The following is a 16,695-nucleotide window of genomic DNA, read 5'->3' on the forward strand; positions in this document are numbered from 1 at the left end:
TGCATGGGTGTTTTGGGTGATCCAGCCCATTCGTCCAAGTTTTAAGATAATTTATAAATAACTTTTCATGTATTTATTTATGTTGGCTATTTAGAATTTGTTAGTTTAACTCTCTGCAGGGTAATAGCTATTATGTTATTTTGTCTGTTAAAAATCTAAGTAAATTTGAGAGGAGGACTGAGGGGGGCGGGGGAACAGAATTTTACCATTAGAGAAACATTGCATCTAGAATTTGGCAACCAGGTTTCTTGTTCAGTTCTACTAAACTGAAAAGTGAAGCCAGACCAGAATAATTATTCCCTTGGCCCAAAACGTTAACTCCATCTTCTTTTTCATTAATGCTGCCTGACCTGCTCAGTTCCTCCAGTATTTTTATGTGTGTTTAACTCTTCCCTTTGCTTCTCAGTGTCAGTAGTTTTGAAATCTAGATTTATTTTTAGGTTTCCACCCATGTAATAGGCCAATTAAACTAGCACACCATGTTAATAACAGCAGGTGAAATGTCTGCTCTAGTTGACATTTGAATCATATTTGTCTATCCATTGGAATGTTTTTTAATTAAAAAATCCCTTTCAGCAGGTAGTAAATCCTTTCAGCATTTTTTGATACAAATTGTATGTAATTTTCATACTTATCATTTCTTAAGTCCATAATTACAATTGGTTCTTTTTTCCTCTTTCAAATTGTATAGGTGACTGCAGTTGCACAACAATCCCAAGGGGACGGGCCTGAACCACAGGACATGAAGGTAGCGGAAGTTTTATTTGATGCAGCTGATGCAAATGCTATTGAAGAGGTAAATCTTGCTTATGAAAATGTCAAGGAGGTTGATGGACTGGATGTTTCCAAAGAAGGAACTGAAGCTTGGGAAGCAGCCCTCAAGCGCTATGATGAGCGAATTGACAGGGTTGAAACACGCATTACAGCCCGACTCCGAGATCAGCTAGGCACTGCGAAAAATGCCAATGAAATGTTCAGAATATTTTCCCGATTTAATGCCCTCTTCGTTCGTCCTCACATTCGAGGTGCTATTCGTGAATATCAAACACAACTAATCCAGCGCGTGAAGGATGATATTGAAGCCTTGCACGACAAATTCAAAGTGCAGTACCCCCAGAGCCAAGCTTGTAAGATGAGTCATGTCCGTGACTTGCCTCCTGTTTCTGGGTCTATTATCTGGGCGAAGCAGATTGATCGACAGCTCACTGCCTACATGAAACGTGTAGAAGATGTTCTTGGGAAGGGTTGGGAGAATCATGTGGAAGGGCAGAAACTAAAACAAGATGGTGATAGTTTTCGTATGAAGCTCAACACACAAGAGATTTTTGATGACTGGGCAAGAAAGGTGCAACAGCGTAACCTGGGTGTGTCTGGTCGTATCTTCACTATAGAAAGCACTCGCACACGTGGTCGCAGTGGGAATGTTCTAAAGTTGAAAGTAAATTTTCTGCCTGAGATTATTACGCTCTCCAAAGAAGTACGCAATCTTAAGTGGCTTGGGTTCCGTGTTCCACTCGCAATTGTAAACAAAGCTCACCAAGCAAACCAGCTCTATCCATTTGCAATTTCACTCATTGAAAGTGTTCGTACCTACGAAAGGACATGTGAAAAGGTAGAAGAGAGAATTTCAATATCACTATTGGTTGCTGGCCTGAAAAGAGAAGTTCAAGGATTGATAGCTGAAGGAATTGCATTGGTGTGGGAATCCTATAAACTGGATCCTTATGTGCAGCGCTTGGCAGAGAGTGTTTTCAGCTTCCAGGAAAAGGTTAGTTTGTTTTATTTACTGTTCCTCTGTTTTTCATGACTAATTGGGTTGCTGATTGGGCACAGTGATTATAGCGCACAGGACCTAGGGACTGAGTTAAGGAGAGAGGTTGAGCAGGTTGGGACTTGTTTTCATTGGAAAAGAGAAGAATAAAAGGAGATCTTACAGAGGTGCATAAAATTATGAAGAGCATAGATAGGGTGAATGTACACAGTCTTTTTCTCAGGGTTGGGAAATCAAGAACTAGAGGGCATTAGATATGGACGTGAAAAATTGATGGATATAGGTCAGATATGGATATGGACTCTATATACTTGGATCAGAAAGGATTGGAGGGATATGGGCCAAATGCAGACAAATGAGACTGGCTTAGATGGGAATCTTAATTAGCATGGACTATTTGGGTTACTTCTGGTGCTGTATGATTGTAATAAGCTTAAAAAAGAGAGATCTTAAAATGGAGGGGAATCCAGCAAGGTAATGCACGTCTTCAACAATGGGTGAATGTAGTCCTAAACTGCTCATCCACTTGAATCACCAAGCCCCACCTACGTGAGAATAATGCTCCGATGTAGGAGTCTGCTGCAATCCCAATACCCACTGAGTGAGGTACTAATTAAGAGGGGGTGATCAAGTTAATTGTGAATATTAAGTATGTCTAATCTTGTGGTCGTATTTTCATATAATAATGTTTGTCACAAATGTTTCAGGTGGATGATCTCTTGATTATTGAAGAGAAGATAGACCTTGAAGTTCGTTCATTAGAAACTTGTGCCTACGATCACAAAGTATTTTCTGAAATCTTGAACCGTATTCAGAAAGCAGTTGATGATTTGAACCTCCATTCATATTCCAATTTACCCATCTGGGTCAATAAACTGGATATTGAGGTAGGAGTTGCCAGAATACCTAGGTGCTGCTAGAATTTTGGTTTTGATTGAGAATTTACTAGTTTGCTTGTTCTTGTAGATTGAAAGGATCCTGGGAGTTCGATTGCAGGCTGGTTTGAAAGCATGGACTATGGTTTTATTTGGAAATGCTGATGACAAGGCTGATGTTGATATGGATACTGATGCTCCACAAACAAGCCATAAACCAGGAGGCGAGCCAAAGATCAGGGTAAGACTTTTCTATCTTATAGTTAATGCATTGAATTTAAGCTCATTTATGAGATTGAAAATAGTGCTAATTCCTATGGCATTTGATTAAATTCACAACAGTATCAATTTTGAGGTGCTTTAAGTTACCAAAGAAAAGAGATATAGAATATTTTAAGAGCAAGTTTGGATATTATAAGAATTGTTCATTTCTGGAATTTTGGTCATATAGTGGTTAATGTTCTGTGTTGTGTGTCTCTTTATGGTCTTTTGTCAGAAAGGGGAAGAGGACTGTATGTATGACAACAGATTAACAAGTAGTTTTCAAAAGATGTGGCCATTCATGTAGGGGCATGAATTCATGTAAAATTTAATGTAGATCAAAGCTAACATTTAGTGGATATTTCTAATTATTCTTGAGTTAACCAACTAGGGTTTTCAACCAGTAGTCTCTTAAGTCTCAGCTCAAGTGCAAACAGAGTGACATAATTTAGAATCAGAATCAGGTTTATCATCACCAGCATGTGTTGTGAAATTTGTTCACTTAGCAGCAGCAGTTCAATGCAATACATAATGTACAAGAAAAATAAATAAATAAATTGCTGTGTGTGTGTGTGTGTTTTATATATATATATATATATATATATATTAGAATACATTAAAAGTCATGGAAAAGAAGTTTATCATACAATAAGAATGTATAAACAAAGCGCAAGGAGAAGGCAAATTAATCGGGTATTGTTCATAGACTATTCAGAAATCTGATGGTGGAGGGGAAGAAACTGTTCCTAAAATGTTGAGTGTGTGTCTTCCAACTCTTGTCCCTGCCCCCTGATAATAGCCAGGACATGTCTTCCCATTACTATTGAGGTTCCGTAATAATGGATGCTGCCACCTTGAGGCATCGCTTTTGAAGTTGTCCTCAATGGTGGGGAGGCTAGTACCTATAATGAAGCTGGCTAAGTTTACAACCTTTTTGGATCCTGTGTGTTGACAAGTCCATACTTAGACAGTGATGCAGCTAGTCTGAATCCTCTCCAGAGTATATCTCAAGGACTAGTAGATTCTGTGGTTCAGTGATTGTTTTATATGGAATTAGCCATTCCCATCAGAGAAGTCTGTTGATTGGAAGGATGTTCTGAACAGTCCTTATGTTGCGTTAATATTCAGGATGGCTTTCCAATTCAAACATAATCCAATCTAGATGTAAAATTGACCTTTTATACCCAAGTGATCTGTACATTTAGATACGGAACCCACTGTTTGATGGAGTTGTTAACTGCTTCCCATCAAATTGTGCCAATGTATTATAATGGAATAGGATAAGTGATTACTGACTAAGAATGTTATTTTTTCCGAGCATTTAAAAATATTTTTCTCTCTCTCTTGCCTGTAGAACATAGTCCATGAACTTCATATTACAAATCAAGTAATTTATTTACACCCACCAATTGAAGATTGCCGATACAAACTCTACCAGGAACTGTTTAGCTGGAAGATGATTATCCTGACACTTCCTAGGATACAGAGCCAGCGATACCAGGTAAGGAAGGATAGTAATAGCTATAGTGTGTTGGCAATCTCAATGGTTTGGTACTTTATGTAAGGAACGAATCAGATATTGGATTCCTTATTTGTATGATTTATGTTGTTGCCAAATTACAAAATGATTGAAGAGCATATTTTATCAAATTTAATGACATGATGTTCTCTTTCTTCATGTATAAGAGTACAGAGTTTTATAGGCAACAAGCCATTTTCACATAAATATTGAAGTAGTTTAAGAATTAGTCTGGCAACATAGGACAAAAAATTATTTAAGAGCTAATATCTTATTCCTACAAAACCAGAACTTAAAGGGTTATATTTTAATTAAATTGTACAATTATAGTGGATGTTATGAAGACTTGGTTATAAGACGATGAAAGCTGGGAGCACAGTATTCGGGGTATTTGGCTAGAGGACATGCTGGAAAGGAAAGTATGGAGTCAACCAGAGAAAGGTTATTTTAATCTAGTAATGTGCAGCACAACTGGTTTAATTGAGTAAACAATCCCTTGATAGACGTTAGCAGTCAGCTTGAGAGTGAAAAAGCATGGGTCCGAAACAACTGTGTTTTTAAAAAAAAAGAATCATAATACAGGTGTCCCCCGCTTTACGCCACTTCGCTTTTACGAAAGACCTACGTTAGTACTTGTTTTCGCTAAACGATGGAAGTCCAAAGAGAACTTTTGCTTTTACGAAAAAAGGCGCCCGCTTTAAACTTGTGTTTACCCTGAGAAAGACTACCATGACCATGAAGCCTTGCACGGGCAGGTGTGTATGCATGCGTGTACGTGCCGATTTTTTTTCTCTACAAATCGGTTTTGGCTAAATCTTCCTGATTCTGATAAGTGAGATTGCACTGTATGTACATTATTTCTACTTTATATAGGCTGTGTATTTATATCATTCCTGCTTTTACAATATGTTAGTGTTGTTTTAAGTTTTATGTGCTACGTGCTATGATTTGGTAGATTATTTTTTGGGTCTGGGAACGCTCAAAAATTTTTCCCATATAAATTAATGGTAATTGCTTCTTCGCTTTACGCCATTTCGGCTTACAAAAGGTTCCATAGGAACACTCCACTTTTGGATGGCGGGGGAAACCTGTAGTAATAATAATAATAATAATGAGGGACATTACAGAGGATTAAAGATATGGTTGTCCAGGGAAGAGTGTAAGTCAAGTTGGATCTGTACTCAGATTTTAATAGAATAAGAAGTGATATTGTTGAAACATCATTTGGGTGGGAGCTGGATGCAGTAAAACCTGAAAGGATGTTTCTCTTTATAGGACATGTAGGACTTGAAGGTGTACTCATGAGGAGGTACTCTTTTAATACTGAAATGAAGAAGAATTTCTCTCAAAGGGTTGCGAAGTTTTCAAATCCCTTGTCTCCGAAGGCGAAAGAGGCAGATTCATTATATGTGAATAGAAATGAAAAGTGGACTTGAGAAAAGTTAAATCATTTGAGATATTACTGAATGGCAGAATAGGCGAAATGGCTATTCCATTCCTTTTTCTTATGGTCTTTAGTATAAATATTAAAGTTTATTTAAATGCTGTGATGTTGTGGCCATTACAGAGACTTGAATGGTGCAGGGGCAGGAATGGCTACTTCAAGTGCCAGGCTTTAGATGTTTCAGAAAGGACAGGGAGGGAGGCAAAAGAGGTGGGGGTATGGCACTGTTGAACAGGGATAGTATCACGGCTGCAGAAAAGGAGGAAGTCATGGAGGGGTTGTCTACGGGCTCTCTGTGGGTGGAAGTTAGGAACAGGAAGAGGTCAATAACTACTGGGTGCTTTTTATAGGCCACCCAATAGTAACGGACATCGAGGAGCAGATACGGAGACAGATTCTGCAAAGGTGTAATAATAACAGGGTTCTTGTGGTGGGAGATTTTAATTTCCTAAATATTGATAGCATCTCCCTAGAGTGAGGGGTTTAGATGGGGTGGAGTTTGTTAGGTCTGTTCAGGAAGGTTTCTTGACACAATATGTAGATAAGCCTACAAGAGGAGAGGCTGTAATTGATCTGGTATTGGGAAATGAACCTGGTCAGGTGTCAGGTCTCTCAGTGGGAGAGCATTTTGGAGATAGTGATCACAATTCTATCTCCTTTATCATAGCATTGGAAACGTTTAATTGAAGTAAGGGGAAGTATGAGGCTATCGTGCAGGAACTTGGAAGCAAAAATTGGAAACACATGTTCTCAGAGAAACGTAATGAAGAAATGTGGCAAATATTCAGGGGATATTTGCATGGGGTTCTGCATAGGTACGTTCTAATGTGATGGAAAGGATGGTAGGGTACAGGAACCGTGGTGTACAAAGGCTGTTGTAAATCTAGTCAAGAAGAAAAGAAGAGCTTACGAAAGGTTCAAAAAACTAGGTAATGATGGAGATCTCGAAGATTATAAGGCTAGCAGAAAGGAGCTTAAGAATGAAATTAGGAGAGCCAGAAGGGGCCATGAGAAGGCCTTGGCAGACAGGATTAAGGAAAACCCCAAGGCATTCTACAAGTATGTGAAGAGCAAGAGGATAAGACGTGAAAGAATAGGACCAATCAAGTGTGACAGTGGAAAAGTGCATATGAAGCTGGAGGAGATAGCAGAGGTACTTAATGAATACTTTGCTTCAGTATTCAATACGAAAAAGGATTTTGGCGTTTGTAGGGATGACTTGCAGTGGACTGAAAAGCTTGAGCATGTAGATATTAAGGAAGAGGATGTGCTGGAGGCTTACGAAAGCATCAAGTTGGATAAGTCACCAGGACCGGACTGGATGTACCCCAGGCTACTGTAGGAAGCGAGGGAAGAAATTGCTGAGCCTCTGGCGATGATCTTTGTATCATCAATGACGATGAGGGAGGTTTCTGGAGGATTGGAGGATTGCTGATGTTGTTCCCTTATTCAAGAAAGGGAGTAGAGATAGCCCAGGAAATTATAGGCCAGTGAGTGTTACACCAGTGGTTGGTAAGTTGATGGTGAAGATCCTGAGAGGCAGGATTTATGAACATTTGGAGAGGCGTACTGTGATTAGGAATAATCAGCATGGCTTTGTCAAAGGCAGGTCGTGCTTTACGAGCCTGATTGAATTTTTTGAGGATGTGACTAAATACAGTGAAGGTAGAGTCGTAGATGTAGTATATGGATTTCAGCAAGGCATTTGATAAGGTATCCCATGCAAGGCTTATTGAGGAAGTAAGGAGGCATGGGATCCAAGGGGACATTGCTTTGTGGCTTGCCCACAGAAGGCAAAGAATGGTGGTAGATGGGTCATATTCTGCATGGAGGTTAGTGACCAATGGTGTGCCTCAGGGATCTGTTCTGGGACCCCTACTCTTTGTGATCTTTATAAATGACCTGGATGAGGAAGTGGAGGGATGAGTTAGTAAATTTGCTGATGATGCAAATGGTGTTGGTGGATAGTGTGGAGGGCTGTCAGGTGTTACAGTGGGACATTGATAGGATGCAAAACTGGACTGAGAAGTGGCAGATGGTGTTCAACCCAGGTAAGTGTGAGGTGGTTCATTTTGGTCGATCAAATATGATGGCAGAATATAGCATTAATGTATAAGACTCTTAGCAGTGTGGAGGATCAGAGGGATCTTGGGGTCCGAGTCCATAGGACGCTCAAAGCTGCTGCGCAGGTTGACTGTGGTTAAGAAGGCATATGGTGCATTGGCCTTCATCAACCATGGGATTGAGTTTAGGAGCCGAGAGATAATGTTGCAGCTATATAGGGCCCTGGTCAGACCCCACTTGGAGTACTGTGCTCGATTCTGGTTGCCTCACTATAGAAAGGACATGGAAACCACAGAAAGGATGCAGAGGAGATTTACAAGGATGTTGCCTGGATTGGGGAGCATGCCTTATGAGAATAGGTTGAGTGAACTTGGCCTTTTCTCCTTGGAGCGACAGGGGATGAGAGGTGACTTGATAGAGGTGTACAAGATAATGAGAGGCATTGATCGTGTGGATAGTCAGAGGCTTTTGGGATGAAATGGTTCACACAAGAGGGCATAGTTTTAAGGTGCTTGGAAGCAGGTACAGAGGAGATGTCAGGGATAAGTTTTTTACGCAGAGAGTAGTGAGTGCGTGGAATGGGCTGCTGGTGGCAGAAACAATAGGGTCTTTTAAGAGACACCTGGATGGGTACATGGAGCTTAGAAAGATAGAAGACTATGGGTAAGCCTAGGTAGTTCTGAGGTAAGGACATGTTCGGCACAGCTTTGTGGACCAAAGGGCCTATATTGTGCTGTAGGTTTTCTATGTTTCTAAATGAATGTGGAAGCTCTGAGCTTACCCTATATTAACTTTCTGGAAGGTAATAGTGAAGCTGGTTGGGAAAAGCACCATGCTGTTTGAAATATATAGCTTAATATCCCACTGTCACTGTCACCACTAGGTTGGTTTCCAATATGAACTGTCTGAAGAGGAGAAATTCTACAGAAATGCACTAACAAGAATGCCAGATGGACCAGCTGCTTTGGAGGAAGCTCATGAAGCTGTTATGGGAATTGTCAGAGAAGTTGAAAAATATGTCAAGGTCAGTATTTTGAAGATGGTTTTTATTTTGGGAAGCAACTTGAGCAGGTTAAGATTAATTTGTTCATTTTTGTTCCTTGTCAGGTTTGGCTTCAGTACCAATGTTTGTGGGATATGCAACCTGAAAACATCTATAACCGATTGGAAGATGATTTAAACAAATGGCAAGCATTGCTTGTCCAAATTAGAAAAGCCAGAGGAACTTTTGACAATGCAGAGACTAAAAAGGAATTTGGCCCTGTTGTTATTGATTATGGAAAGGTAAGAGTGTTTAATTTAGATTTTGTTATTTTTTTTACCTCTGTTTTTGAACATCATAAACACGAGCCAATGTAGTCCATTCTGTTCCTCAAACCTTTAACACCAAGGTTGATCTCAGTGTGGCGTTCAATCCACTTTCCTGATTACTCCTTATGACCCAGGAATTTTATTTTGGGTACTGACTCAGTCTCCAACTATATGAAGTAAAGAATTCTGAAGATTCACAGCAGGGTCCCCTTTCCTTCTACCTGTATCTCCCACTTTCCAACCCTTGTCTTAAATGAGTGCCCCCTAATGCTAAAACTATGCCTGTTAGTTTGTTTGCTCTAACTGCCCAAGGGACAAGGTTAAGGGAGAGAGCAAAATCCTTCTGTAACTTTCCACAACAAATCGCCTATTTGTTTTATGCGTTGCTTTTCATGTTTCTAAATTCTTGAGTACAAGTTCAGCCTGTTCAGTTGTTACTTCTAAAGGCAACTCTTTCGTTCTATAAATGAACTTTGAGAATGTTGGTTGAGCTACTTCTAATGAAAGTTTATCCCTTATTTTAGAGATCAAAACTATAGATCGAAACTCTAGATGTGATCTCTCCCAACATGCTATAGTTGTAGCGTGACTTCTGTATTCCATCCCCTTAGCAAAAGAGGCCAGCATTTCACTTGGCTTTTTAATTGCTGTAACTGCATGCATTTTCTTTCATGTTCAAGGATACCCGGATACTTCTGTACAACAGCATTTTGTTAAATAATGTTCCACTTTACTTTGAATCAAAGTGCCTAGTATTTCTTCCATGTAAAACTGTAACTGTAACTGGCCTGACTTTTCATTAAGGTATAATAATCAGATCTCATTGGTGTGATCCTTTCCACTGCTACTGACTTTAATCGTGTCAATATGTCAAGAATGGTGCTCTGATACTCTTTAATTTTGATTCAAGGTACAATCAAAGGTGAACCTAAAGTATGATTCTTGGCATAAAGAGGTTCTCAGCAAATTTGGACAGATGCTTGGTCAGAACATGCAGGAGTTCCATTCACAGATTTCAAAGGTATGGAATATAAGTTACTTAATGTGCATTGTACTTGCACAGTTGAAACAAATATTGAATTGTACAAATAACCTCTTCACTATTGACTTTTAAATCAGTCTCGTCAAGAATTGGAGCAACATTCAGTGGATACAGCAAGTACTTCAGACGCTGTGACCTTCATAACCTATGTGCAATCATTGAAACGCAAGATCAAACAGTTTGAAAAACAAGTAGATGTGAGTACAGGGTTAAAATTTCTTTTACCTCAGACCAGTCCCTTCAGATCTTGGGGCTTGTATGTATTCCCACTTGATTGTTTTCTTTGGGAGTATCTGTTGCTTTCATTTGTTTTAGGTAAGTGGTGAAATATTTCATGTAATGGTGCAAGTGTATTATGAACTTGAGCATATGGGGCCATGGGATTGTCTTTACCACTTCTGTTCCCTGACTATCATCTTTTTCCAGGAAACATCCTGTGGCTAAACCAGAATGTTCAAATTTTTGGTATTTTATTCCACCTGGGCACCTCATCACCAAAGCTGCCTGTGCTATTTCCAGACTGCTGTCCCACTCATTTGTATTGATTACCTCAAATTATTGCAGTGCTTTCTTCGTTTTCTTCTGTCTTTAACTCTGCATCAGCTTTAGCTTATCTGAAATTCCCATCAGTGCCATAACTGAGACGAGTCTTGCTCATCTGTCACCCTGTACTCACTGATCTACAATGGCTCTTGGACCTGCAACAATTGAGTTTTAAAATTCTTATCCTTGCTTACAATTTGCACAATCTCTTCCCAATCTTTCCTTCAGTCTCATAAATCCTTGAAGTTGTTGTTCCATTCCATTTCTGGCCTTCTGGGTTGTCCGAAGTTTAATTGCCACTAATGTTCATTTCTTAGGCTGTCTACCTCTTTCCTATGGAGTCTTCTCAAATATCCTGTTTTCCTCAATCCTTCATGAATTCTGTTTTTTAAATCTGGCTGATTTATCAGAGTTTTGTTAATCCATCACAGGTATTTCAATATTACATTATGTTTATTCTGTGAAACAAGTTGCTCAGTGGCACTGGATGATCTTGGCAAGAGAGAGTGATTGTTAAGGGTTGGATTTGTCACAGGATAGAGAGAATAGATATAATTGGTAAAATGAATTTTGGAGGTGAATGATTGAGGGCAGTAAGGATTGTGAGGATCATTCATGACATGTTCTTCCATTGTGTTGACAGATTGTGCTGCCTTTTCCAGTTTGAGGTTGAGGGACAAGAGTAGTTATGAAAGTGGTTATAAGTAGTCATTGTGCTGAAGGTCATTAAATAGTAATGGGATCAAGGAGGCTCAAAATTGAGACAGTAGTGCACATTGCTCTATATTTGGAAAATGTAGTACAAGTTCACAATCCCTTATCCGAAATCCTTGGGGCCAGTTCGGAATTCAGAGTTTTTTGGATTTCAGACCCCCCCCCCCCCCAATACCAAAAACACGTATGCTCAAGTCCCTTATTTAACCTGTCTCAGTGCGGTGGACTTTGGGACCAGGTGGCGCACCAAACCTACGCATATCCTCCTGTATACTTTAAATCATCTCTAGATTACTTATAATACCTAATACAATATAAGTAGTTGTTATACTGTATTATTAAGGGAATAATGCCAAGAAAAAATATTATTTCCAGCAAAAACATTCAGTAAAACATAAAAATATACAGCTTCAAACGAACCAAATCAAACACATGGTAAATGGCTTATTGGAATAAATGTAGAACGTCACTGTCACTGTAAAACTTCAGTAACTTGTCTTTCTGTTTATTTAAATCATATCCAGTGGTAGTTCTGACACTATTTTCTTCAGTAAGATGCCACACAGACACATCACGATCAAGCTTCTGCAATAACTCCATTTTCTGCGTATTGGTAATGATAGATGTTTCCTTCTCCTCTTCTCATTGTTACCCATAAGGGTATCTGCAGCTCTTTTTGACATTTTCACAGTGAAATTAAACACAAAGTCAACAGTGAACACAAAATATCAGCAAACAGCAAATGCACGTGTAACCAGTACGAGCGCTGAGCCACAACTGACGTCTGGCGGCCTCTGCTGGTGCTGCCACGTCACACCTGAGTGACGTCAGCTGTTGGCGAAAAAAGCTTCGGTTTTCGGAGCTTTTTGGATTTCAGAATTTCGGATAAAGGAATGTGCACCTGTACCTTCACCAAGCTGAAAACTATTGAATGAGTGTTAAAAAGATTATAGCCATGCCCTCACAAGACACATGGAACATTGTTGGACATGGAACTGCAAAGATTGCCAACAGTGTCTTTCATTTGTTCATTGAGTGTGGGTATCACTGGCCAGGCTAGCATATTTTTGGTCCAACCTTAACTTCTCCCTGCCCTCAAACTTAGAAGCTTGTTAGGCCATTTCAAAAGGGAGTTAAACTAGGCTGATCATTCAAGGATGGCAAATTGTCTTCCTTAAAAGATGTTAGTGCATTACATAGGTTTTCACAGCAATCCTATTGTTTCAATGTTATCATTACAAATAGTAGATTTTGACTCAAGATTTATTTAATTACTTTTAGATTTCCCCAGCTACTATGGTTGAATGTGAACTCGTGGCTCCAAGTCAGCAGTGCAGAGTTTGTGGTGCTAGTCCAGTAATTCAACGAGATGCAATCCTTTGTGCTACAAAAAAAAGTGTAGCATGTAAATGCAGAGTAGGATTTGCCATGAAGAATGTCACTTCATTGACACGGGATTGCTGATACCAGTTGATGGCACCGAATCATGCTGAAGGCCTGCATGGCTCTTGTATAAAGCTGGAAATGCTTACGTTATGGTACAAAGTTGTAGTATTTGCTTGTAGTTTAAAGCTGAATTTTAATTTTGCTTTTGCTGCCACAAGGTGTTTTGCACTTTGATTTGGTACTCTTATTTCAAAATTTAAAAAGTCAACTTTGTTTCTGATTATTGGATTAAATTTTTTTTTAACTATTAAGATCTCATTAAAATTCTTCAAATTTTGAATGTTGCTTGTGTTGCAGGTATAGTACATTTTATGTGGAAGTTTTTTTTGTGAGGTAAATTTACCATGTTTTCTTTCTAGCTTTATCGCAATGGCCAGCGTTTGCTGGAAAAACAGCGATTCCAATTTCCTCCATCTTGGCTTTACATTGATAATATTGAAGGAGAGTGGGGTGCTTTCAATGACATAATGCGAAGAAAAGACAGTGCTATCCAACAGCAAGTGGCTAACCTACAGATGAAGATTGTTCAGGAGGATCGTGCTGTGGAAAGCCGTACCACAGATCTTCTGGGTGAATGGGAGAAGACGAAACCCGTAGCTGTGAGTTATTTGTTTAATTGATTGAGATGCAGTATAGAGCAGATCCTTTCGACCCTTCAAATTGTGCTACCCAACAACCCCCGATGTAACCCTAGCCTGATCTTGGGACAGTTTACAATGACCAATTAACCTACTAACCAGTATGTCTTTGGGAGGAAACAAGAGGTCTTGGAGAAGACCTTAGTATTCCCACAGGGAGGATATACAGACTCCTTTCAGAGGAAGCCAGAATTGAACTTGGAACTCTGACGCCCTGAGCTGTAATAGCGTCGTGCTAACTGCTATGCTACCGTGGCACCGTGATAATGGATCAGAATTTTCAAGCCTTTTATTAGGAATGTGTTATAGAGCAATACAGCATGGATACAGGCCCTTCAGCCCAGCAAATCAATGCAGATTATGTTGCCCACCTAATTAGTCCCAATTTCCTGTTATTGGCCCACATGCCTCGAAGCCACTGCCATCCATGTTCCTATCCAAGTACTTCTTAATTGATATTATTGTACCCACTGCAACCAATTGCCCCTCAGGGCTGTTCAAATTTTTTCCCCAATCATCCTATATCTATGCCCACTTGTTCTTGTCTCCCTTATCCTGGAGCAAAGACTATTACCAGCTACCTTATCTATCACACTGATAATTTTAAACATTTCTATAAAGTCAATCCTCATTGTCCTGTATTCCAAGTAATAAAGACCTTGCCTAGCCAACCTCTCTATATAGCTCACGCCCTTTAGTCCTGGCAGCATCCTCAAATGTTTTTCTGCTCTCTTTCCAGTTTGCCACGTTTCCTATGACAAGGTGACCAAAATTGTACATTGAATTCCCTCTAGTAACTTTGTCACTACTGATGTCAGACTGATTGGCCTGTAGTTCCCTAGCTTGTCCTTGCTACCCTTTTTTAATAATGGAACAACATTAGTCACCTTCCAGTCTTTGATAACTTCACCAGTAGCTAACAAAGCAAATGTCTCTTCAAGGGCCTCTGCAATTTCCTCTCTAGTCTCCCATAAAGTGTGAGGATGCACTTGGTCAGGCCCAGAGGATTTGTCTATTTTATTTAAACCATTCTTTCTAGATTTCCATTTGGTCTAAATATTTGTTGTGTTAATATTCCAGTTGTAGCTTGGTTCTTTTGCATGCCTTTAAATTTGTGTAAATTGCTTCTTTGTTTGGAGTGCCAGTTAGTATCAGAGCTGATAATTTTTTAAGAATCCTGATGTTCTATCTAGTCCTTTTAAACTAGGGTGAGAATCAAACATATATTGCTTACATATTAGTACTTTTAAATTTATTCTGTGTAACACTGAATTGTTAAGTGAAATTGTTGTTGGACTGTAGGGGAGCCTTCGTCCAGAGGATGCTCTGCAAGCGCTTACTATCTATGAAGGCAAGTTTGGTCGTCTAAAAGATGACCGAGAGAAATGTGCTAAAGCTAAAGAAGCCTTGGAGTTAACAGACACAGGATTGCTCAGTGGCAGTGAAGAACGGGTGCAGGTATGTAATTTAACATCTCTGAAGACTAAATTTAATGCTGCCTTCATACCATATCTAGCAATTGATTGCTCAAACTGGTAGAACTATTCTCAGTCCTTTTACTCCTTTATGGGAGGCGCAGCAGTCAAAGCTTGTATCTTCGATATAACTCAATTATTTATTTTCTACAGTGTGGCTGATAAAATTGGCTGATAGTTGGCTGTTGCAATGCTTAGAAGTATTCTTACAAATTTAGGTTGGGTAATGCTGTTTGTCAGAATCTCCTGTATAGTTAGTTTGTACATAAATTTTGTACGTAATGTGCAAGTATGATGCACTGCAAAATCAAATGTGACTTTAATATTAATTCTAAATGAAAACTAATGTTTGTGTATGTGAAGTGTTTTAGTTCAGCTCAGTGTATTTCTATTTATTATAATGCGTCTTGTATTTCTTAGCAGATAACCAGCCTCAACTGCAACATTCAAACTAATTATTTACATTTTTATTAGATTGCACTAGAAGAACTGCAGGACCTCAAAGGTGTCTGGTCTGAGCTTTCCAAAGTCTGGGAACAAATAGACCAATTGAAAGAACAACCATGGGTTTCAGTACAGCCACGCAAAGTATGTAACTGTAGTATCTTTTGTTTTCATTTGATTGAGGTTCATGTTTTATTATGAAAAATGTCCACAAAATTAGAAAAGCTGCTTAATGAAACAAACCTTAACAAAGTTCAAAATACATTTATTATCAAAGTATGTATACTATACAACCTGCCAGTCCATCTTCTTACAGGCAACCACAAACAAAGAAACCCAATAGAACCCATTTTTTAAAAAACTGTCAAATACTGATGTTAATTAATTGTAAAAAAAAATTAAATCCTGCTTGGTGTTTGATTTGAGATTGATGACAGTAGTGCAACATGAACATTGAAACCCAGATATTTATCTATCCTGTAGCTTAGTACATGACACTGAATTAAGTATTTGCAAAGATTTCTTAAATGTGCTTCTATCTTGGAATACCATCCCATCTTTCCATTGTCAGACTCATAGCCTTTACTGTTTGATTATTGGCTGAGTCATACAAGTAATACTTTTTAAACTGTGTTAGACTGCCAATGTAGCCCAGAATTGCCCCAATGTAACTATCTGGAACTTTCATAGGTATTCTGCCTCAACTGGTATGTTTTTACTTTCTAGGCTCAACTTAAAACTGAATACTAGATTTAGAATCATTGTAAATCTAGTCCTGCAGAATAACCATATAACAATTACAGTATGGAAACAGACCATCTTGGCCCTTCTAGTACATGCCGAACTCCTACTCTCACCCAGTCCCACCGACCTGCACTCGGTCCATAACCCTCCATTCCCTTCCTGTCCATATATCTGTCCAATTTAACTTTAAACAACACTGTAAGCATCCCAGAATAATGTCTAATTGAAGTTAATTCATTTACAGTAATTTGGTGGTTTCATATCCTAAAGCTGCTGTTTTGTGATAATCGTGTTATCCTTTTCAAAAATTTCATTTTAAAAATTCTGCAGATCATGCAGATACGACTTTCCTTTTTCTTGAAACCTGGGGAAAGGTCATTTGGCATATCAAATCCATGCTACCT

At 39.0% G+C, this 16,695-nt stretch overlaps 1 protein-coding gene across 2 annotated transcripts in view; it reads left to right on the top strand.

The window, feature by feature from the left end:
* The window catches only part of dync1h1 (dynein, cytoplasmic 1, heavy chain 1), a 108,158-nt gene that overhangs the window by 11,849 nt on the left and 79,614 nt on the right, over positions 1 to 16,695 (top strand). For both annotated transcript variants that reach the window (XM_072270640.1, XM_072270635.1), the window contains exons 8-18: positions 692 to 1,768; positions 2,479 to 2,658; positions 2,738 to 2,887; positions 4,262 to 4,408; positions 8,818 to 8,958; positions 9,042 to 9,218; positions 10,156 to 10,266; positions 10,365 to 10,484; positions 13,350 to 13,589; positions 14,931 to 15,086; positions 15,578 to 15,691. In XM_072270640.1, the coding sequence (XP_072126741.1) occupies positions 692 to 1,768; positions 2,479 to 2,658; positions 2,738 to 2,887; positions 4,262 to 4,408; positions 8,818 to 8,958; positions 9,042 to 9,218; positions 10,156 to 10,266; positions 10,365 to 10,484; positions 13,350 to 13,589; positions 14,931 to 15,086; positions 15,578 to 15,691 (2,613 nt within the window). The remainder of the gene's footprint in view (positions 1 to 691; positions 1,769 to 2,478; positions 2,659 to 2,737; positions 2,888 to 4,261; positions 4,409 to 8,817; positions 8,959 to 9,041; positions 9,219 to 10,155; positions 10,267 to 10,364; positions 10,485 to 13,349; positions 13,590 to 14,930; positions 15,087 to 15,577; positions 15,692 to 16,695) is intronic.

Source organism: Mobula birostris, chromosome 1, assembly GCF_030028105.1.
Source record: "Mobula birostris isolate sMobBir1 chromosome 1, sMobBir1.hap1, whole genome shotgun sequence".
Taxonomy (NCBI): domain Eukaryota; kingdom Metazoa; phylum Chordata; class Chondrichthyes; order Myliobatiformes; family Myliobatidae; genus Mobula; species Mobula birostris.